General features: G+C 39.9%; 1 protein-coding gene across 1 annotated transcript in view; it reads left to right on the top strand.

The window, feature by feature from the left end:
* The window catches only part of LOC146003939 (cell adhesion molecule 2-like), a 56,776-nt gene extending 32,535 nt beyond the window's left edge, over nucleotides 1–24,241 (top strand). Inside the window, exons 2-6 of the mRNA XM_083142452.1 lie at nucleotides 9,077–9,282; nucleotides 17,988–18,123; nucleotides 19,125–19,258; nucleotides 21,056–21,284; nucleotides 22,404–24,241. Of these exons, the coding sequence (XP_082998578.1) occupies nucleotides 9,077–9,282; nucleotides 17,988–18,123; nucleotides 19,125–19,258; nucleotides 21,056–21,284; nucleotides 22,404–22,510 (812 nt within the window). The 3' untranslated portion in view covers nucleotides 22,511–24,241. The remainder of the gene's footprint in view (nucleotides 1–9,076; nucleotides 9,283–17,987; nucleotides 18,124–19,124; nucleotides 19,259–21,055; nucleotides 21,285–22,403) is intronic.
* The last annotated feature ends 1,168 nt before the right edge of the window (nucleotides 24,242–25,409 follow it).

The raw sequence follows: 25,409 nt of genomic DNA, 5'->3' as shown, positions 1-25,409 counted from the left end.
TTTAAGAGAATGAATGATCTCGTTGTAGAGTTGGTCTTTGTAATCCACGTGATACAAACTGACATTTGCTCGAAAGGTCAGGGATGACACAAAACTGCCCCGGAGAGAGTTCGGTCTGACGCTCGAACTAGGGAACGCAGCCCGGTTGACGTTGCCACACACTGCGCGGGAACCAGCGACGTTTGTCCCGCACTCGCTTTGCTTATCCCACATGTGGCACCAGCGGAATGGATGATATTGAATGTGACGTCAGCGGCGCAGAGCATGATGGGAAATCTGGCCAAAACCGCATGGTTCGGCAAGTCATGGCTTGCGTGAAGCGAAGCAAATGCTGCGTGCATGAAATAACCCGATGCTTAACATTTTTAATTGTATTATTGTAGATTTTCAAATGAAGTTTTCGTTATTTTGTGAATTAATGCGTTGTGTATGTATGTATGTATGTGTGTGTGTGTATCATTCTTTATGTATTAATTGTGAGAGAACATCATACTTTCATACAGTTTCTTCGATGGTTAATTTTTCCAATGCGGGATGAAATATGAGTCGTATTTGAAAGGCAAGTAGGCTACTGTGTTTCTGGCTAGCGTTATATGATTTTTATGCTACTCTTTACATCCGCATGCTTTGCAATGCGTGTGGTTGCTGTACGATTTTTAATAATGTCTACAGAAAATTTGAAATAATGCTTATCGATCAGCGGATGCGTTCGCGGTATCCGTATATTTGTATTTCAGCATTCTTCTATGCCTGTCTTAATATGAAAAGTGACAACGATACGTTACGGTCTGAAAAAAATAGTACACAATTTTGTACTTCAGAACATTTCTATAAATTATGATTTTCACGAGACAAAGTTTGTTTTTAATTCACTTTAAAATATATTCCCTCCACAGGGAATCGAATTTTGGATCCTTCGATTACAAGGCGATAGCGTTAGCCACTGCACTTTCGGATAGTTCCGATTGATCCCATGATAAACGGTCTTGTATTTTTTCGTATGTTACGTAGCTTTATACAACGTTGTTTTGTGGTAATAGCATCTTTTTAGATACTCTGGTCATTGTTACGAGTCTTAGCAAAATGTGAAAGACTACATTTGGCATGTAATCGTTATATTTGTACCTTGAATCACTGCCACAAAAGCTGTGAGCGCAATGATTATCAAACGCGTTTCCAACACGCTCCGAAACGTTTGCCGGAATCACGGCGGCGGGCGTGTTTTCGCGCAATAAATTGTGGGGGAAGTTGTTCGCTGAATATCATCCATTCTGCCCAGCCGCCTACTTTCGTGACCATGCGTTTAGTAGTGTTCTAGGAACTGGCCAAAATTCAGCTTAAACAGAAATACTCATGATATTCAAGTTTATCACAACCACTGCCGAAACGATATATATATATAATCTCAAATATTGCATACTCGAGTGTGGATTCCCCTGCAACATCTTTAGCCGCACAACACAGGCGGTAGAAAGTGAGGGAAGAAAGGCAAGTTTTTTTGATCGGTAGAATTCGCAGTTATCCCGACAAAGTTTCAAAATTCGTCCCCCTCGGAGGGTTTAAACGGCAACTCGCAGACTCAGGTCACGACAGAGACATCTATCGGAAAAACGAGACAAAAAACAGCCGGGAGACAAAACACGTAGTCTTTTGTTCGCATTTCTTGGCGCGTATTTGATGACGGTCTTAGGATTGTTTTTCTTGTTGTCTGCGTCCAGGGAATCGACCTTATGGAAGAGATCAATAGAGATGTTTCTTTCTCCTCCTCTCTCTCACACACACAGAGGCCAGCTCCGATGTTTGACCCGCGTTAAAACTTGTTTACGACATCACTTTTAAGTAGGTCTAACAAGATCTGAGGAACATTCGGAGAATAAAGATTGGGGGAACACTTTGTTCTTTCTCTCCAGAGGGTCTCGAGGAGACCTTTAGTGTGACTTCCCCCCACCTCTTTTGAAAAAGAAAAAAAGACAGAAAAGAAAGAAAAATGCTCGAAAAGAAAATGTATCAATCACTTTCAGTGGCGTATTTACGATTTGGAAGAAGCTAAACTTTCTTCTTTTAGTTCTGATCAGAATGTGCTGTGCAGTTATTGGCTTTCGATGAGAAAAAATGGATACATAAATTCACTGTCAATTAAGCTTTTTGCTTTGGGAGGGTGGCTCAGTCGGTAACGCGTCTAACTACCATGCTAAAGGTCCCGGGTTCGATCCTCGGCCGGTTCAAATCCGGGAACTTTTCTAACGATGGAAGCGGCCCCGGCGCCCACCCAGCGTCGAATAACATGGGTACCTGGGGGAAACCCTGGGGGGTAAAGGCGGTCAGGGGCGTGATGCTGATCACATCACCCCCAATCACGACCGGATGAAGAAAGTGTGGGACGTTACCCCCACACCCCCTATACGCCTTCATGGCGTAGTGCTATGCACAGGGGAGCACTTTACTTTTTTTTTTTGCTTTGGGAGGGATTCTCACTCAGGAGCATATTGTGATTTTATTTTGGGAGAAGTATGTTTATTTGGTACGCAAATTTTGTGTATGTTACCAGCGAATATACTTAACTATTGCTTTCTGCTTCTAAGTAGCTTAGAACATTGGTTCTAACATCAGCCATCAAATCGCATGATAACATACACGTAATTTATAAACAGTATATTTACAATGATAACACTGTTCAACCTTGTTTCCATGTTAATAAAACATTAAAATGCTGACCAAGGAAAAATTTATTGTATAAAAATATACACTAAAAACATTTGTTTACTGTATACGTTTTCATACGTTATGGTCATCATTTTAATGTTTTCGTATATTTACACATACACAAAAAGAGCTATCGAACTGGTAACACTGAAAATTTCCCAAGTTCAAATTTAACGTCCCTCTAACCCACGTACAATTTCCTGTGAACACTTTAATACATATAAAGTATGAGCTGTTGTCTCGGCTCCGTGAGGTTGGTCAGTTGCAGAATGATGTCCTCCTTTAATCCCTGAGGCTTCATAGGCCTACTTTTCGGCAGGGAAAACTTTTAGGACTGAGACCATTAACGGGCACGAATGATTTTTCAATTGTGTTTGCTACATAGCTAAGATATGGTGTGCTATATGCTTTCAATTCATTTTCTTTCAGGGGGATAAAGACATTGCTGGGAGGGATAAAAATAATTTTATGTAGCCGGGGATATTTATTTGAGGGGGGGGTCCCCGGCAGGCCCCTTAATTTGCACCCTGCATAAATTTTAAAAAATGCAGGATGGTCGTAATAGCATCTTAGTCGCGCATGCTCTAAGAACGCTCGGGGACTCCCCGATGGTGCAGTGGTAGCGTCGTCGCCTTATAATCAAGGGGTCTCGGGTTCGATACCTACTTTAAACTGAAGGTCAGTAGCGTATACTGAGTCCAATATCTGTGCTATCTCACTATGTCACTGGTCCTAGGCTATGAATTGAAATAAGGTTGCCAACTCCTAAAAAATAAGGTTGCCAACTCATAGGAAATCAGGTTGCCAACTCACAGGAAATCATGTTGCCAAGTCATAGGAAATCATGTTGCCAACTCATAGGAAATCATGTTGCCAACTCATAGGAAATCATGTTGCCAACTCCAGAATCACCATCATCATCTCACTGATATGAATAATTTTATATACAATTTCTGATCGATTTTTCTCCTGTATTTTATTCTCTAGCGTTCAGGCTTCGAAGACAGCCTAATTAGCCTAGAATATACGCTCCTGCTGAAGGTCCAGTCCCGATTAGCCTTGCTGTACATAAAGAGGACTTAAAACACCAAATCAATCAATCAATATTTTCACTTAAGTTTCTATTTCACTGCATCTTTCATTTCACGATCTATTATTGTATGCCCAATACCACGGACATGGCGGTTGTACGGTCAACGAAGTTAGAAATAAGGTGTATCTTATACAGCGTGTATTGATACAATTGTAGGTTGAATTGTATCATCTGCATATAAACAAACTGGCGGAGTACAAAGTGAGGTGAGCTTACGTGTACTACTGGACTTCGAGTGCATGGTCAAGAGTCATTCGCTGGTGACATCATGGCAACCCATGAGCTCTTAATCCCATACGCTATCTACTGCCGTCCAGGGTTCGAATCCCGGCCTGGGCATGTCATCATGTCATCACTCATCCCCATCTTCGCAAATTAGCCAAAAGTGGCACAAAAAGCGAAGTAAAGTAAAGCAAATCAATCAATCTAATGTCGTCCGTGCAAACTACCGGGCTCTCGAGTGAAACGTTCTTGCTGCAGCTCTTTAATAGGCACAACAGTATCATGGATACTAAATAAAACTCAGGCCCGCACCCAGATGTGTTTATGTACATATGCATATAAAATAGTTTAAAAGTTTTTATTATTAAGTGTTACATTTTATTTAATTCTTGCTTAGTCTTACATTCGTGTTTAAAGGGGAGGGAATAGATTTCAGAAATGCTGCAAGGTTGATTGAATTAGATTATTTTACGTTGCTTTTCTGCCAAGTGTGTCTAATCGCAGCGATGAAGATGAGCGATGATATGTTGAAATTAATGAAAGAATACACTCGCAAGAACATCTATGCTCAGGCTGTGATTCGAACCCGAAACCCCTGGCGTATGATTTAATTTGTAATCTAATTTATAGAAATGGATGTGTGTGTGTTTGTTCAGCCATATCTCTCGAACGACTGGAGCGATTTCAACCAAACTTGGTACACATATCACTTGCAATATGGAAAGAAATACTGTGGGGGTAACACACCCCTGGCACCCCTAGAGGTGGGGGTAGGAAGGGGTGACATGTAAAACGACCGATATTAGTGTGGAATCTATAGTTTTCGGGGTCGCAAAGATGAATAGTGACACTACCGATGCCGTTCAACTTCAAGTTCATTTTCCACTATAGTTAGAATTCATTATTTTCCTGTCTAATAGAAGATTGGGATAAATAAATATTCGGGCAACGCCGGGCAATTAGCTAGTATATTATAAATTAAATTATACGTATTAGCAATTAATATTGTAAAAAATAACATGTGTAAATGCGAGTTAACGAAAATAAACTGTAGTTCGAAAAAGTCGGGACAGGGATTAAAAGGAAGGAATTGTCCCAACTAAATCGGTAAATCTCGCAGCCTTGCATCAGTGGTTATAAAATTTAAAGTACGCAATGTTTCAGACTGCAGACTTCTGGAGCCTTCCTCTCTACACAACAAACCCATTCATTTATTGATTGATTGATTTGGTGTTTTAAGTCCACTTTATGCACAGTAAGGCTAATCGGGACTGGACCTACAGTTTGAAGTGGGATCGGAACCACTATGTGCCTCCACAGGGTATCGAACTTGAGACCCCTTGATTACAAGGCGACGACGATACCACTGCGCCATCGGGGAGGCCCTCACATTCATTTATGCGAGGACAAAATTGATTTTTCTTTTTACAAATTTATAAGTTCACCTTTAAATATTTCATAGTTCGAGGGAGGGGGGTCATGACTTCCATGGCCCCTTCCCTGGGCACGTGCCTGATGAAACAATGTGGTTTTGTGCTCTCTGAATATCAAAACAATATTTTCATCCACTGAATTTTAGAAGCGTAGCCGTTCTCATCAAATGATTAGTTTGCGTTACGTCATCGACGGAAGCGAGACGAGTCATGCAACGTCACGTGGCCTACTGTCATTCTCCAAGAGTTTAATTAATTTCCCTTCAGCCCGAGAAAGGATGTCAGAGGGTTTCCGGATTATGCCCGATTTGATGCTCTTGTTGTCCTGACCTTGAAGGAAATGATCAAGATGGAAGAATAGGGGAGTGGATTTCGCTGTTTCATCATTTTAATTTGTTTACGGGTCAAACGCCTGTACTACACTGGGGAGGGGAGGGGTGTTCCAAGAGGATACGAGAATAAGGCAACTTGCAGGATAAAGAGTACCGTCGATTCCGTTAATTATTTCTGTGATTTAAATCTAAAAGGACCAACGCCATCTTTTGACGAAAATGAGACTGCATCCCCTGAATGCCAATATTCTTGTCAAAAGTTTAAGTTAAGTGGTCAATAGCATCCAACCTCAACTATTGTTCACCAAACTTGGGACCATTTGGCACATGAAGTTAGTAAAATGTAAAGAATGTCAGAGCGTTTACATACAAGAAACGAAAAAGAGGCTGAAAGACAGGTTGAAACAACATAGGGATGATGTACGACTTAAGAGAGGGAGAGAAATGCGATATCTAAACACACGAGAGAAACAGGACATGACAGAGTGGGATGAGGTTAAGCAGATAGAAAGGGATAAGAGAATGCTAGTGAGAAAATGGAAGGAGGCCACGGAAATAGGGAAGAAAGGCGAAGAAGACACAATGAACTGGAATGGGGGACTGAAGATAAACAAAGAATGGAAGAAGGTGTTAGGAAGAGTGGAAAGGACAAGAGAGAAAGAGGAGAGAAGAAGGAAGAAGAATGAAGGAAAAAGAGTGGGAGATAAAGAGTCCAACCACATTCTAGATGGAAGAAAATATGTTTAAGCCTTTTACGTGAAAGTACAGTTGACAAGGATGCTAGAATGTTCCAGACCAACTTTCTAATACTCTGGAGGGGAGTAATGTTTGTGTATATATATCGTCCTGTTTTGTACCTTGTTACATTTGTACTTGGTACAGCGTCGGAAGAGGACCTTGCTAGAAGGTTGAAACGTTACGTTTAGTTTATGTTTTATAATAAAATAAATTACTGCCTTGGTCAGCATATTGAGTTTTTCACATCATGGAAACAAGGCTTAACGGTGTAATAGATGAAGTTAGTACGCAGTTGTCACCCTCGGGATCTTCCCAGGACAATTGCTATCTTCCCTTTTACCAGCCTCAGCATGCGTTATCTCAGGGTTATGGGTTGTTTTTATAACCAGCCAATCATGTACTTTTCTCAACATTTCAATCGATCAATCTACTCGTAGGAACATATTAATGTTTGCGTGTGTGTGTGTGTATTCACACAAATAACGCTGCTCAATGTTTCTGGAGGTAAACTGTTTCAGGGCATATTTCTTGAAACAATAAGCAGTCTTATGATTAGACCTCGGATTTGTATGTAATTACATATTCTATTCCTTTCTAGATACATAACTTGGACAGGGAAATGTCAACGAATTATACAGGGTGTCATTTTAATGGCGCCCACGGACCACAGATTCGTATAGAGGACATCAAAACAAACAACTTTTCCCCGTAACATTTTTCTCGTTGGTGCGTCGATTCGACGCTACAGCCGTTCAAAGAAGACCGTTTTGCCGCCTGGATGCTGGCAACCCAACACAACATTTGATCGTACCTGTGACGTCATATCCTGCGGCGAAACAGCTCACGGCAGGGTTGCAAAGAACACTCAAATTTTGTGAAAAATGACAAACTACCAACCACATTATTAGCTGTAAAACAAAGCGAGAAACGCGTCCAGAAGACCGAACATCATAGCCTACCAGCCAGAAGATCAGCAGTAATCTCCGGGGAAGGGCGAAGTGAACCAACGATATGAGAAATGGTAAAAAAACGTATTCAAAATGAAATGTCAATGTCGGATTTTGTCTCACCTAGATCTAAAATATCAACAACAATAAATTTTATTGGACTTACAGCTTACACGTGGCTGTTTCCGCCCAGCTACATGTCAAATATTTGCAAATCTCGTTGCAAGGTTGATATCTACAGGTTTGTGTCCAGATGCCTTGTGGTACTTTTGTGCTAATGACGGAAGTATCCGAGGTGCAAGTTGTTACATTACGGCTAAAACACGTACAACCACAGTAACAATGTAATGATCAATAAGTAGCGAATATACTGCCCTGTTGCAAACTATCACATGTGTATCCGGTACATAGATAAACACATAGTCGTCTTAGAGCTTGTATTACTACTACTTATATCCCTGTATTTTCAATCATTTTTGCCACTTGCCTCATAATGCTTTGAATATACATTATATTATCTGTTGCTTACCTTTGGAATTTTGAGTTCTTTCATTTCTATTTTGTCATCTGTTCAGCGTGTCACATAAAAATAGTATCAGAAAAACGAAGTGGATAGACCAAATTGTAGATGCCAAACTTTGTAACTAGATTTGCAAATATTTGACATGTAAGCTGAGACAAAATTCGATATGACCACTTCCACTTGAATTCTATTTTGTTTCTACTATTTTTCGTATCGTTTGTTTACTTCCTGTTAGGTTACAGAACGTTTTTTCTCGTTTTGTGTTACGGTACATAATGTGGTTGATTGTAGCTATGTCATTTTTCAAAGAGTATGTGTGTTCCTGGCAACCCTGGAACGCATCGCTTCATGACGGGATATGACGTCACCAATGCAATCAAATGTTTTGTGTGGTTGCCAGCATTCAGGCGGCAAAACGGGCTTTTTTGAACGACTGTAGCGCCGAAACGACGCACCAACGAGAAAAATGTTACTGAGAAAAGTTGTTTGTTTTGATGTCCTCTATACGTTTCCGTGGTCCGTGGGCGTCATTAAAATGACACCCTGTATAACTGACATGATTTTGCATAAGTTTTACGTTACATATTTGTCAGGATATTATATATTTCACATATTTGCTAATTTGCTTTACATAAAAACAACATATTTCGGTATTTTTACCTATCTTGACCCTTCTTTCCTATATTTTTGATCTGAGACATGATGAAGAAAATTTGTAGCTCATGTGATGTCAATTTTTCTAATCAACGAGATGCATAAAAAAACAGAAAATTGTATATTGAAAGATGTTCTTCTTCAGTTCCTAATTTTAACGCCCAACACTTATTTTCACTTGCGCACTCTAACTTATAGTTCATTATTAGTTCCTCGCTCCTCATCTATCTTGAATCCTATTTTAGCGTACATTATAATGTGATATGGTGCACAAACTATTTCTACCTTTATATATAACTTCTTTCTCGATTCTGTTCAATTTTGTCTCAAAGTTTCTAAAGGTGTTGTTCTGCCATCTCTTATCGATTATTGTGACTTGCCACACATTTCACCGCGCTGTTTAAAAATATGGTTTCCCCTTTTCGTTGCAGGCGTGCTCTCCCTCAGGCTGACCAAAATCCACGTCCCCCGCTACCCGAAGAGGGGGGAGCTGGCCATCCTGGAGTGCGAGTTTGAGATCGGGAACAACAAGCTCTACTCCGTGAAGTGGTACAAGGACAACGAGGAGTTCTTCAGGTTCGTCCCTCGGGACGAGCCACCCATCTCCAGCTTCAAGGTAGACGGCGTCAGGGTCGAGGTGAGTACGTCACGTGCGCAATATCGTTGGCCTAGTATGGGCCGTGTCCGAAATGAACCCTTCGATTGATTGATTTGCTTTAGTTTACTTCGCTTCTTGTGAAGATGGGAATGAGTGATGAAATTGATGAATGAACACTCACAAACATCCGTGCCCATGCCGGGATTCGAACCCGGGACCCCTGGCGTCGTAGCGCGTGAACCATTCGAGCCTTGGGACAGGAAGCGGAAACCTTTCGAAATGCATTTCGACTGGAGCGCCAACTGCGGTCAGTAGATAAAACTAAGACCAGTTTTTTTTTTACCTACGACGCCAGGGGTCTCGGGTTCGAATCCAGGCCTGGGTAAGGTTGTTCTTTGTAAATGTTCCTTCATCAATTTCATCACATCATCACTCACCCTCATCTTCGCTATTACCAAAGGTGGAAGAAATGAGATGTAAAATGAATCAAATTAAATCAAGTCAACGTTGCTTTTCCCGCGTTACACTTATCTTTCGCCCATAGAAAAATCAAATAACATTTCTGAAAGTTCTTACATTCAATGTTCAACCAACACATGGCTGACTTTCGACTTCCACAATTTCAAACAAACCTGTATTGAAGCTGGCTGCGTCCTGCGGGCTCGATTGCTCGTTTAATTGGCCCTTTCAAACTGCACTAGGTGACGTCACTTCCGTGAAGACCATACTTAAAGGCCTGCTCTTTGTACCTTTCGGACACAGTCATAGCCAGGGCCGGATTAAGACGAAATTGGGCCTGATGCTGCATACCGTCGATTTTTTTCTGTACAACTAACTTTCAAGGTGAAAAATTTACTACGTCGCACTTACCGAACAATAATAGCAGCTAAATTACTATGTAAACTGTTTAACGTAAAATTGATAGCATTAACTTGAAATCTTCGGTGAACAATAAACACAACGACGTTATAGTTACGACACAGCACAAAGAATAATAGTAACTGTATAATAAGTAACGGTGTACCTAGGCGTCCGAAATTGGGACTCCAAATTTCATTCTAAGATTTATTTTCAGGTTAATATAGCAAAAGAAAACTGTTCAGCTTTCGGAAAATTCTCGTCTGTTTTCATCCGGGCCTATTTCAGGAATGGGCCCAATGATGCAGCATCAATAGCACCCAGCATAATCCGGCCCTGGTCATAGCTTATGCTCTATGGAAAGGTCACGTGATATTGATTGTTGCAACGAACTCTATGGGGGAGTAGCCGCCGTGGTCTAGTGGGTAGGGCGTTTTATACACCCATGCTCAGACCACGAACCAGAATTTTCCCGACCAAATCATTAAGGCTGGTGGTTTACACGAACATGTCTAGAAGAAGGTCATTATATTTTAGCTAAACAGTCACACTTAAAATTCCACTTAACGAAGTTTTAGAACATCCACTTCAATGTAGAGAACGGAAACTCAGCAATAACTAACTATTGGATGGGGGAGGGAAGCAGGTGTCACAAGTCAGCATTATGTGATACTTTTCCATTAGCTAATGATTAAGAATTATATTTTTGTAAAATCATAATTATAGCATAAATAATACATAAATATCAAATACGCCCCAGAAAGTACAACAAGCAAGTAAGTGGCAAATACTTTCCTAGTGTATTCAACATACATTTTCTACTGTAACTAACTACCTCTCTAGCCTTCTTGAACCCGAAGGTTCATGGCTGCAGCAACACAGGCCTTCTATCTGTCCCCATCCTGAGCAAGATCTATATACTCTTTTCCATCCCTACCGATTTCCTTTAGGTCCATCTCAACGTTGTCCCTCCATCTTCGTCTTGTGTTTCCTACAGGTGTCTTACCATCAGGTTTCCCAACAAGAATCCTGTAAACTCCTCTTTCCTCTCCCATTCGTGCCACATGGCCTGCCCACCTAAGTCTTCTTGATTTAATCATTCTAATAATATCTGGACATGAATACAAATTATGTAGTTCCAAATTATGTAACCTTCTCCACTCACCTGTCTCCTTATCCCTTTTAGGCCAAAATATTTTCCTAAGGATCTTGTTTTCAAATACTCTCAATTTATGTTCCTCTTTCAATGTAAGGGACCAAGTTTCCCATTCATATAATATGACAGGCAAAATTTGGTGGCCGTGGTGGCTCAGTCGTCTGGCTACCATGCTAAAGGTTCCGGGTTCGATCCCCGGGCGGTTCAAATCCGGGAACTCTTCTAAAGTTCGAAGTGGCCCCGCCGCCCAACCAGCGTCGAATAACATGGGTACCTGGGGGTAAAGGCGGTCAGGGGCGTGATGCTGATCACATCACCCCCACTTATGACCGGATCAAGAAAGTGTGGGGCATTACTTCATGGCGTGGTGCTATGCACAGGGGTGCACTTTAATTTGTACTTTTTTTTTAAATTACTGTTTTGTATGTTTTAAATTTTATTTTAAACGAGACGACAAAAGTTTATGAAGAGAAAAGTAACATGCATTTCCTGAATTAAGCCTGCATTTATTTATTTACTCTTTAATATAATTTTCATTTGTTAATATTACTCCTAAGTAATTGATTGTTTGTTTGATTTGGTGTTTTAAGTCCACTTTATGCACAGTAAGGCTAATCGGGACTGGACCTACAGTTTAAAGTGGGATCCGAACCACTTGTGCTTCCACCGGGTATCGTACCCGGGACCCCTTGATCCTAAGTACTTGAATTTGGAAACTGGATCAAACGAGTTGTTATCAATAATTAGATTTTGATTATTACCTAACGCTTGGTTTCGGCCTGTAAGCATATATTTAGTTTTCTCTTTGCTAACTTCCAAACCTATCTCTTTAGCTGCTTTGAAAAATATTTTAGCATTATTCTTAATTGTATTTATATCATCCTCCAGTAAGTCTACATCATCTGCATATGCTAACAACTGAGTCACACCGTTTAATTTTAGTCCTTCGTTAGTTTCTTTCTAACTGAAATACATAATTTTAATACATAATTTCTACTGTAACTACCAATAATACACAGTACATCATATTGCAGTATGGTTTGTCCACAGTAAAGTAAAAAAAGTAAAGTGCTCCCCTGTGCTTTGCACCACGCCATGAAGGCGTATAGTTATAGGGAGTTAGGACACCACTTTCTTGATCGTGGCCGATGGTGGGGGGTGATGTGATCAGCACCACGCCCCTGGCCACCTTTACTCCTCAGAGTATCCTCCAGGTACACACTTTGTGCGACGCTGGGTGGGCGCCGGAGCCACTTGAGAAGGTGGAAAGAAAGTTGCATTTCTCCCCGCCGGGATCGAACCCGTGTCTCGCATTTTTCCTGCACTACTATAAAAACTGATTTTTCAGAACAAAAGTAATGTCGTTGCGATTAGAATGAATGTTTCTTTAGGTTTCATGTTGAAGTACTGTTTCCTTGACTTCCATCTGCTTTAGAGTTGTGATAGTGGCGTAATGCGATGACTGGGCTTCTGTTACCCCTGAAACTGTCACTTGAGGTTCGGCCTGTGTTGGCAGTTCAGTAATTAACTGGAGGTTGTGGTCCTGAGAAGGGCCGTTTTTGCTATGACAATTTATGCTACGTCTGAGTTGTCGTTTATTGTAATAATTTAATTTATTAATAAGATCAAACAAATCACAGAATTTTGTAGCAGGAAACTACAAAAATGTACTAAACACACAAGTAATTTTGAAATAGACCATTCGTTTTACTATAAAAGTCCACTGAAACATTACGATCTAAATTATTGCTGTTAGGAATTTCAAATACGAGTGTTAATGGCGAACTGTGGCCCTCGCGCAGTCAATGGCGACGTCTCTGCCATCTAGGATTTGAATGACGATACGAAAGTTAATATGAGAATATACACCACTTCCGATCTATCAGAAAAAAGTCTTGAAATAGCACTATTCCGCCACGATTACGGGGAATGAATCATTGCCTGGTCCTTCCTGCATCGGTCTTTCCCTGTCAGTGTAGTCGGGACTCGGTCGTGAAAAAAGGAGGGGGCGACTTTGTCACCGTCGGCAGCAAAATGTCTTTATTTCGAATCTGGTCACGCCTCGCTCAATCGATGATTGGCTCTGCTTCTCCACAACTCTCGACCCCAGACATATTTCTGCATCGGTTCTGTGCGAGAGAGTTCATTAGATATGCCGCACGCAAGCCTTCCCCGTCCCGAAAGAGAATTTGACAAACATTGCTTCTCGGGGAAATGTTCCCGCTTCCAAATGTATTACAAATGGTCGTGCGTTGTTAAAATCCAATTCTTGAGTCCCGATGTGTGTTCTCTTTTAATGTCTTCAAGGAATTCGAGCAGATTTTTTTGCTTGTCCATCAATACATCATTGCACGCAAGCACAGAACGGCTGGATCGATATAATTGGGCAGCGACATTATGTTTTGCATTCGGGGCCTTCATAACAACATATCTTGTTGTACTAGGAGGCAAACACGAGATTTGAGGTAGTGATGTGGGCAACTGAGCCCTTTCCAAAACTTAAGGAAAATTTAGTTTATTTAATACCGTATTTAATCGAATCTAAAGCCCACTTTGGGGAGCGCATTAAATTAGAGTTCAATGCATTCTTCCATTGTTGTCACTGGCGTACGTAGAGGTGTGGGGTTGAATGGGCTGCAGCCCCCCTCTGAGATTTGAGAAAAGCAGTGAAAACTCGGGTAAAAATCAGGGTGGTACTGTAAATGCAAACTTGCCTTAAAATGATACACGTTTGCCATTTTTTGGAGAGGAAAATCTTCAATATACGAGGTATTTTATTATTTATATTTTATATCTCCTTCCTCCACCCCTCCTACAGAGCAGCAATGCATTATCAGAGAGTATAAGACTAGTATTATCTGTGGTATTATCAACAGTTACAATTCAATCCCCTCCAGAAAAGAAATCCTGCGTACGCAAGTGATTGTTTTATATAAAGGGATATTCCGTCCATTGATGTTTAAAATTAATCACTCATTTGATTGATTGATTTCGCTAGTTTCACTTCACATTTCTGGCATTTTTGACTGATCGCGAAGATGAAATTGATAAAGGGACTCGCAAAGAACACCGATGCTTAGACCAGGATTCGAAACAGGGACCACTGTGCTAACCACTCGGCCACGGAGGTCGGCGAAAAGGTTTTGAAAATGGAAGACGCACATTGACACTAAAAAGAATGATAAAGTTTGTGCACAGTAAGGCTAATCGGGACTGGACCTTGTAACGGTCGGACTGACCATTACTGGTTTTGGTAATATGTTTATTAATTGCTGGTCAGTTACGAGGTGTAGGGTTAAGTAATATGTTTGCATGAGTATACTTTTATGTTATTATTGCATGTTGCTTATTGGATTGTGCTTTGCTGGATGTTAGATTCCCCTGTTTTTTACCTCCCCGGTTGGGGGAGCTAGCTGTCTTTCAAAAAACAGTTGGCAGTGGAATTTTCCAACGCTACGGGATCCACGTCCACGGACGTTTACCCCGACTATAAAAAAGGCCAGTGGGCTTTAGCAACAAAAACAGTGTTTCCTACGAAAGAGGAACGTCTCCTCAAGTTTAGTCCACTTATGGTGGCTAAACTGGATATAATAATGTAGCATCTGGTTATGCCAGCCCCTGTTGCTGTCCCAAGTCCCCTTTTAGAAAAAGCTTTAAATATGTGGATATTTCCGTATTGAATAATTGATGCCCAAAGGAAAGAGTGAAGGCGTAAGGAAACGCATTTGTAAGGAACGGAATATCATTTAAGCTGAGGATAGGCCCACAGAGATAGTTATGCTAACAATGCGGTAAAGGAAGTGCCGATGGTTATGCCATAGGTGCGCAATTATATTGATTTAGAGATTTGTTAATTTGGTCTATGCAAGACACACATGGAAACGCTATGTAAAATATGTATATATATATAACTACGTATAATAAACCAATATATCCTACTAGAATGTTATGATTTAAAGAACTACGGTACTGTCCATTTAACAAGTTGTACATTCATTTTCTGTACATGTGTAAACGAACCAGGGACATAAAAATATAAATTATTGTGTGAAACCACTCCTTTTGTAATTCCTGCTCCCTTGGCGCCCAGGGTGAGGTGAAAGGAGAGATTGAGGGATGAAAGTAGGAAGTAATCCAGAGAGCCGGATAGAAACGAGGGAAAAGGGGGACCGAACTTTCACAACCTACGTACAGTAGGTGCCTCTAATGTGTATCGAATCCGGGACCCCTTGATTACAAAGCGACGACTCTTCCACTCGGAGGCACTACATTAAGGAAACACAACCTTTAGAGGGCGGACAAAGAACAATGTCAGCTCCCTTTAAACGGAATGAACGGAGAACCTATAAGTACCTGTCGACCCACTGATCGATCCTAAAAGACCTCGGTTCGTTCCTCTAAGCGAGACTTATCTCGACGCTGCGATAACAAGTCCCTCTGCAAATCCGCTGCCGGGAATTTAAGAGACGGGTCCGAAAGTTTTCCCCCAAATTTCACCTGGGCCGGAGATTCGTTACGGTCGGCCGGTCTTAAACCCGGCGTTCCGGAACAGCTTTCGATGGGGACGGATGTGACGTAACGGAGCGGCTTTCCCTCGAGAATGATCCGGCAATTGCATCAGTTTTACCTCCAGCTAATCCCATCATCTTCCCATCGACCGGGCCTTAAAGGGATGCGAGCTGCTGTTTACGGCGCGGCGGCGAAAGATAGAGGGAGCTGCGTCTGCTCTTCTTCCGTAAATAGGAAAAGAGCTCTTGATGAGGAATTTGCTGCACTACGCTCAATCTTTACTGCTGGATTTTAGTGGTAGCTAAATGTTGCCGACTAATCATTCTTATATTTAACTACGTTTCACGATATAATCCTCTTCTTCCTCAGTATTCCAGGTACAGTGCGTTCGTTTTGGCTGTGGGCCGAGATAGCGCGTGACTGCAGACGGCGCGGCATAGCGCGGATGCCGACATTTTCGACCCGTGACGCCCCGCTCATTTTTAAACACATGCTGAAAATTCTATTTATATTGCATAACGAGTACTAACTTGTGTTTTAAGAGTTTTTCAAAGTGGTGGCCAACTGCATTCACACTTTCCCAGCATCTTTTGATGAAATTTTGTTAACCCGACAGAACGCGCGCTGGGTGAAAATTCCCAGAAGAAAATTGCTTCTTAAGTCCGAATTTTAATTGTTTTAAGACATGTAATTAGTAATACCATCATTGATTAATATAATTTTATTAATTTTGAACGTTTGAATTGTATCACAAATTTCATAAAAAAGGAGGAAAAAATAACATGTTTGAATACCAAACTGAAACGTATGAGGGCGCGTTGGATGAAATTTACCCGGGAGCGGAACTGAGGAACTAACTGTCACCGTGTGCGACTATTATTTGTGGGGAATCCTAAAAACTAGATCTATAGAAACAATCCCCACACTACAGATGAACTGAAAGACAATATACGAAGAGAACTACAAGAATTACGGAAGGGGAACTTTTGCGTGTCAATCAAAAATTTGATCAAAACATACCGGGAATGTGTGAATGCAGTTGGCTATCACTTCGAACAATTGTTATAACACAGGTTAGTACTCGTTATGCAATATAAATAGAATTGTCTGCATGCTAAAAATACGTGCGTAGAAATAAGCGGGACGTCACGAGTCGAAAATGCCGGCATCCGCAACATGCCGCGCCGTTTGCAGTCACGCGTTATTTCGGCCCACAACCAAAATGAATGCACTCTATATTCTTTCACACCTGTCGTAGTTTTGACCCTCGGTGATCTTAAACGGGAAAGGTATTTCCGAATTTGGAGGACAGCACTGACTCTATCGCTCGTGAACTTTCAGGACGCATAGTGGAACGCCGTAATCAAGCAGTATGGTGCATTGGAAGCAACAATTTGCCATGATTTTAGGATGCAAAAAAGTGTACCGCACAAGAGTTGCTGAAAATATATTTTGATTAAATAATAACCCGTGGCGGAACAGCCCGTGAGGGCGAGGGCCTACCTACCGAATGCTCACTCCCACCTACCGAGGTGGCAGATTAATACAACAGTTACGCGTGGTCGTCACGACGAACCCCCAGGCGCCGTTGTAGCTCTCCAATTTACTCACGATGATGGGTGGTCCCTCCCATACACTGGCCGAAATCTCAGGAGACTCGAACTTGGCCGTGTCCCATGGCCGGAGCCAAAAGCATGACGCTCTAGACCGAACACCCACGGTGCGGGACAAGTTTTGACATATGTAAAATAAAATTAATTCATGAGAATAACGTAAAAATTTTCTATTAGGATCGAAATCATTACTAACTGCGAATCCGAAGAAATTTTCACAATGTGGATATAAATTATTAAAAGCTGTTCTCAAAAGTATAAACAAAAGCGCAACTTGATTCGACACGAGTACAAGTAAAATTCAGCAAGGAAGAAAACGTGACATCTAGCGGTGGAAATTTGAAATAGGCGGTTACAACACACTTGCACAAGAGACGCGGTCCGATTCATTCACGATGGAATTTTATAGTGAACGACGGGCTATAACCATCACTCGTCCAAGAAGGGTTAAATCACGGGTTAAACTGTGACTGGTACTTAACAATTACAGATTTTTTAAAGTGATTTTCTGTAATTGCTATTTTTATGTATTTGTTGCTTCTGCTGCTGTATTGAACTAATTATAAGAATTTGCAGGAAGAACTCATAGGTTATTGTTTGTCTTGCAGCACCGTCTGTCCTCGAAGAACGTGGTGGCGCTGAAAGGCGTGAACATGAAAACCAGCGGCCTCTACAGGTGCGAAGTGTCAGCCGAGGCACCTTCTTTCGCGTCGGTGCACGGCGAAGGCAACATGGTCGTTGTCGGTGAGTATCGGAAACCTTCTGGTTCAATTTATTTCTACTAGATGGCATTGCGTTCAATGAAACTAAACTAAATGTAACTTTCACCAAACCAAACGCCGGACGAACGTTACGTTGCATTCAACTTTTAAAAAGCATTACATTAAACTAAGTAAAATTTAACTCGATTAATGATATGAAATAAAGGCAAGTACTTGAACCACACAATCTGATATTATATTAATGATGATGGTAGCATTGATAATATTACTGAAGCTGATATCGTCTCAAGTGGTAAACAGAAGTTGTCGAAGTTTGTACTACATATGATAGAAAAAAAAATACAGATCGTATAAATTCCAGTAGGTCTTTATTAGACGAATACAAAAGGACTCACGTGAAAGGAAACTTCATACACTACTTCTCAACATAGTCCCTCCGCGGTCCTGACATTTATCCCAGCGCTACACGAGGTTCCTGACGCCTGTCTCATAGAACTCGGGGTCCTGTTATCGGAGCCCAACCCTTGCTTCGTTCTTGACATTATCATCAGAGTGAAACTGGAACCTCTGAGATGCTTCTTCAAAGGGGCAAAGAGATGGTAATCACTTGAAGCAAGGTCCGGGTTGTATGCTGGATGATGGAGCACATGCCACCCAAAACCCGCCAGGCCAGAACTTAGGGTTGAGCTCCGGCATCAGGACAGTTCTATGAAACAAGGATCATGAATCTCTTGTAGCGCTGGGATAGATGCCGGAACCTGGGAGGGACTATGTTGAGAAGTAGTATAGGAAGTGTTCTTTTACGTGAGTCCGTTTGTATTCGTCTAATAAATACCTACTGGAATTTGTAGGCTTTTGTATTCTTCTTTTCCGATCATCCCTCGTAGTACAGGAAAAAAAAATATGTGATACTCTTTAAATTGCAAAGTTTAAGCAACGTGCCACACTTTGGTGCTTGTAATAATGTAGTGCGTTGTCAACGTGTCACAAATCATCTGATGCATTTTCCGTATTTTTTCGCAGTAATTCCAAAGAATGATCCCCACATCATAGGCCTGAGGAATCTGTCGCAGGTCGATCAGGAAGTCAATTTAAACTGCACGTCAGGAAAATCTTTCCCCGAATCAAAGCTGAAGTGGTTTATTAACGATGAAGAGGTAAGTGGTCATCTCTACTGATTTACAAAGTTAATTCTTGTGGCTAAATCTAAATCCAGATAAGAATGTATACGTCACACATCTTAATATTAGTTTTATCCTGTCATCCGGAATATCCGTTGCTTTGAAAAACAAGTAATGAATAATTGCATATTTAGATAATTGTCACGTGCTTTTCTATACCATTCCTACTTTATATCATTTTAACATATGCTGTTTTCATTTCTGTTACATAAATTGTGTAATTGTAATTGCATTAATATCAATAATAATTGCAGTAGAATTTGCATTAGTGAGTAATTTCGCTTTGCTTTTCTGTCACATTTGGCGAAGTTAAAGTGACCAGATTTTTTAAACAACAGGCCTCGGACATTTGTCATATATTCCTGATGGCAAAACGGGCCTGCAAAATATACACATTTTAAAATATATACCGTTTCGCCATAAATACTTATGTTTCAAAACTAATAAAATAAATATATACTGTATAAATAACTTACATAATATGGTAATATACACTGTACGCAAACCAAGCAGTCCCTTAGAATTTGAAATCATTCATTGATATTTGATATTTGGCCGCGGTGGCTCAGTCGGTAACGAGTCTGGCTACCATTCTAGAGGTCCCGGGTTCGATGCGTCGAATGACATGGGTACCTGGGGGAAACCGTGCGGGGTAAAGGCGGTCAGGGGCGTGATGCTGATCACATCACCCCTACTCACGACCGGATCAAGAAAGTGTGGCGCGTTACCCCCACACCCCCTATACGCCTTCACGGCGTGGTGCTAAGCAGAGGGGAGCACTTTACCTTTTTTTAAAATCTTTTTCAGTACATCATTGTTTTCAAATAACATGAACGAACGGGTTTGTCATGAGTAGCAGCATTTGATTAAAAAGAGAAGGGCTTTGAAAAAAGTGGCGGGAAACATAGATTTGAATGTCTGGTAAGCTGCGTTCATTGCGGAAGAACAATGGAAGAAATTAAATAATGAAAATGGCAACATAGACCTACTATGGAGATTTAATTTTACAAGTGGAGTAAGACACCATCTTTAAAATTTAATCTAACGGAAAACATTAAGAATCTCTGTAAAAGGGATGATGATTTTGAATTGCCTGATAGCCTATTTGGGATTATTTTTTTTTTTAAATGTGATAAAAAATTTCATCTTAAATAATAATAAAAGAGACTTTTTATTTCACAGTTAAGTTGTTCCTTTCCAAACAATGTAACATTGACAACATCGATTGTATAGATCGACCACAAGGAAAAAAACCTTGGGACGAGAAGTCCCCGCGCAACTTTCCCTTCTTCCCTCCACCTCGGGCCATAAGGAAACATGGTCAACTCTCCCCCTCCCCTTCTCGCGGGGGTACGGTGCACAGGACTCGCGGGTCTGCGCAGGTTGTTTTGCTCGTGGTTCCACTATATAACTGATTCTTTTTTGTTAAAATAAATTTAACTATTGTTATACCTGTATCTTTAAGCAAACTAAAAATAAATGTCTGATGAAGGGAGCATACGTTCTCCTGAAACATCACAAGAACTGTGTTTTTATGCTTGTAACATATTTCAAATAGCATTTTGTAAAAAGTTTACACACATGTGTTTAAACGTCACCTTATTAATCGACATAGCTTTCAAAGTTTGTACCGAAAGAGTGTTCTTACCACTTGTCCACAAACCATTCACGTACGAAAACCCTCGTTCAGTGGGGCCATTAGTTCCAGGTAAACAGAGAAGAAACTCCGAAACCTTAATGTTACGTCACTGATTTCCCCCCATTTCTTCGCAGGTCGGCCCTGGGTCGTTGCTGAGGTACGAACCCGTGTACCACCACACGGGGCTGGTGACGTCGACGCTCGGCCTGCGCTTCCACGCTCGGCCCCGCCACTTCCTGGACGGCAACATGAAGGTGCTGTGCGTCGCCACCATCTCCTTCGACTTCTGGAAGGGCAGCGCCGCCAGCGTCATGGGCAGCCACAGCGAACACGTGCTCGGGAACAGGGAAGCCTTGTTGCAGAGTAAGTCCCTTGCTTCATCTGGGCTAGTCACGTTAAATTACTTTCTGCAGCTGGACCAAGATAAGAATGTCCCTGTGGCGCTGTAGTCGAACTTTCCACCGTAAGCGAACGGAGAGAGAGTGGGCAATGTAATCAGCAGCTTGCATTGCTCCTGCGTTGAGAAATTGTTTAGGGCTTTTTGTAGCAGGGAATTAATGTAATATCAGAGCTAGATTTTTTTAGAGGAAACTCAAACATCCAAAGTTTTAGCAGAAAATATTTGATCACTGTCACTGCTCTCCTCTTTTAGTTATAGCTCTGAAAATTCCAGTTTTAATTTTTTTTTTAAATTTGAGCCACAATAACTCTGCTAGGGGACCTAATGAAAATATAATATTTAAAGAATACTCTATGAGAAGTACCTGTCATAAAAATTTAGAGATTGATATTCCATGGATAACAAAATTTACAACAGGGGGAAGTTTCACAATTTTTAATTACATAATGCGAGTGTCATAAGAAGTCCGTTAGTAAACTATTATGAACATGCAAGTGAAAAGCTGCAACTTGGAATAACCGAATGAACGTTTTTGGTGGAACTAGCAAAAGAGTTTACGGTTCCGGGAAAACCTTTCACAATATATATTTGTGAAGAATACACACACTATGTTTAAAGTCAGAAATAATAACATAAACGTCATTACCCGACCCCCAAATGGAATTCTTTGCTATGCCACTAGACTTACGTCATCATCCAATGTCGTTACACAGCTTGGAAAGTACACGACACTTAAGTGTGGTATTTTTAGTTGTGAAAGAGAGAATGGAATTCTCTCTCAATTGTTTTGAATCTATTTATGAGAAAATCACTACAAAAACAAAACTGATTTTCTTTAGATTTTTTAGCTTGAAGCTTCCCACTAATCTTTATCATAACGATCAATTTTAAATTCCTTGTTTTCTTTTTCTTATGTATTCTGTTACTGTCTCGTTTCATTATCTATATTTTGGTTATACAGTGTTAGAACAATAGAATAAACATAATTTTTTTTATATATTACATATGTAAGGAAAAATTATAAATGTATCTGCAAACTTCGTGTAAACATAACGTAACTTTTCATTTCTTTCTCTTTACAGTACGATCCTCTTCACATCATACCAGTGCCTCCATTTTCTTCACAGCTGTGCTGACGTCACTCGTCTCTGTAAGGTCATGCAGAAGCTGTTTATGGACACTAACGTGACATAACCAAGTGAATAACTGAATAAAATATTAATATCTCACGATTAACGAGTGAACTATACGATAGTACACAACCAATGGCCTATAATACGTAGAACTCGGTGACTTTCGTACAGTGAGCCGAGAGAAATGTGTATTAAAGCAATCATAAGGAGCACGAAGGACAATGTAGATAGACTTAAGACTATACTTGGGACAACTTTGCTGCAAGAAATAGTGAGATTGATGTGTCAATAATGAGAAAAGTGCATTGTTTTGTACAGGTTTATGATTTAAAAGCACTTTCATAATTTATACCCAGAATATATGCCAGTATTGGTAAGACAAGTCTGAAGTTTGTTTTTTTAACGTTATTTTTTATACAAAACTGTAAAGAATTCAAAATGGGTGTCTGAATTTTTATTGCGCGAGGTTTAAAATATTACTACACGAACATTTATTGTTTTACAAGAATATATATATTCTGAATGCTTAAGCGAAAAATCCAGGCCATGTCACCCACCATCCCTGAGTTTATACCAAAGAAGGTTGAAGGAATAAGACTATTCAATTCTAGTTTACTTCATATATCCAAACGTATCATATTTGCAGCGGTGCCATCTGCGTGGAGGCACGAAACTATATCCGGATCGCATTTCTGACTGACGACTCATGAGCAACTACAAAGGAAGATCCGCTACCATTTCTCATGTACAGACGTAGAAATAACATCAATTTAACATTTCTATGTTTTATCTTTCAGTAGCCTACACTTTCCATTTTCCTATAACAGAATATGTGCATAATAGTTACACGTTCACCGTTGAGAAAAGAAAGATAACAGGCAGAGACATCTGCTGGTGTGCTGCTACACTACTAGAAGATTACATACTGTGCTCACCGAGGCTAATTGAATAGTCTTATTCCTTCCCTTCTCTTTGGTCTAACTTACACTCTAGTCTTTACTGGTGAATTATTATTAATGACCAATATCGGCAATATTTGTTGCAATCAAACATGTAACTCAATTTGGTAAAATCCTCGACATCCTCATATCAGAAATATATTTTCCTTTAGAAACCTTACGTGATGGAAAAAGAATAATTACGAATTTGAAATTACGAGTTAAAAATCAACGAGACGTATACAAAAATTACAACAATAAAGCGCGCTATAAACCTTTTGTTATTCTCTGACAATCTTGTGTATAAAAATGTTTCAACTTATTAATTCTACTTAATTAAATATATCCTTGTTTATTTTAGAAAAATGTGATTGTGAAATATATCTGTTTCGCTAAAAGAAAGAGACAATTCCTCAATGTATATTCTGTGCCTTTTAAACGCCATTGTGAACATATACTTTAAATATCAGAAAGATCGTTGAGAGATTTTTTTACGTAGTATTAAATCATAACTTACAATAGTGATCTATCCTGAATAAGCACAAGTTTACATAGTGTACTAATATACATAATTTTACTGTGAATAAAATAATAAAACGAACTAAACCTCATAATTAAAAATTGAAAAGTAATTTTAGTATGTATATTTATTATATATTCTCAGAATTTACAGATCGTTGCAAACAATTTAAATTCTGTGCAAGTTATTACCTATGAAAAAATAAGCACTATTTTGAAATTTTAGTAAAATCTAATTATTTCCATTTAAAGAAAAACTCAAGTTTATAGAACTTGTTACTGAAGTTTCACCCTACGGAAACTTCTTTTCCAGTGAACTCAATAATTTCTCTGAGCATTCTCATTGTAATATTTGTATGATTTTTGCAAACATTTCAGTCACACATGTAATAAATTATTATAAGAAAGATATTCGCTTGCTTCTTTGTCAGTATGAATGGTATGGAGTAGGTATGCGCTATGTGGTATGATTATCTGCTTGTATTCCATAAGATTGCAACTTTTGGTCAAGTAAGCAAAAGATGTATGGCGTCTCTTCATTACCAACGTTACTACTGAAGGAACTGCATGGTGGTGGAAATTCAGTACTTAGTTTGCAAATTACTTTCGATGTTTTCTGTAAAGTGTTATAACCTAACGAGCATAACCAAACTCGTTTCAATGTAATAGCAATAGCAAATTGTAGGTATTTGTCGTATATTAGTGAAATGCCACAGTCATTAAAAAAACACTTTTAGTCGTAGTTCCAGGAATATCATGTGCCAGTAATACTGTTACTCCTTTCTTTTAACTGATAGTTAATTATATTAGTTAAATTCCTAACGAATTGTAACAAAATAAGATAATAGGGCATATATTCTTAGAGTTGGAAATTTTCTCCCTCCTTTAAGTAAAGAATTTACAAATGTTGAATTCTGGGATGGCTAAATTCCCTTGCTTCCCTCCTTCACTTCTCACACTGCTCTTAACAATCCTCACACTATCTACTCTTTATGCTACGGAGGCTTGGGATGTAAAGGGTAATCTTTCTTGGCAAAGACACAACTACACGCTGATGAGAGCCTGGCGCCTGGACAACGCATAAATATCATAATTCTTGGTGTCTTTTCGTCTGGATTCTGACTTCTATTTACAGTCTATGTGCTGCTCCGTAGCGATGAGGTTGTTGATTCGTTGCTATGGAAATCTAAATCTTGCCTACTGTCTTTTCCCCCCAGCATCGTCCCTAGCTGTACCTATCCGTCAAGTCGCTAAACACAGGTAGACCGACACCATAAATTACATTACTTTCGTAGTTTCATCGTTTCCATTAGACTCCATAAAGGCTGCTCAATAAAGAACTTTAAATGCTAACCAATAGTAGCGCCTCGCACACAGCATCATACTAATTGACCTATTACGTTAGTTTAAAATATGACAACGAAAAAAATGTGAACTACTTATCTGAAACTAAATATTTATGGACTGAATTAATCTGAATTTGTAGAGCAACTAAATA

Source organism: Lepisma saccharinum, chromosome 21 (assembly GCF_977018435.1).
Source record: "Lepisma saccharinum chromosome 21, izLepSacc3.1, whole genome shotgun sequence".
Classification (NCBI taxonomy): domain Eukaryota; kingdom Metazoa; phylum Arthropoda; class Insecta; order Zygentoma; family Lepismatidae; genus Lepisma; species Lepisma saccharinum.
The sequence above is the reverse complement of the archived record's forward strand: the minus strand, read 5'-3'. Positions and strand labels throughout refer to the sequence as shown.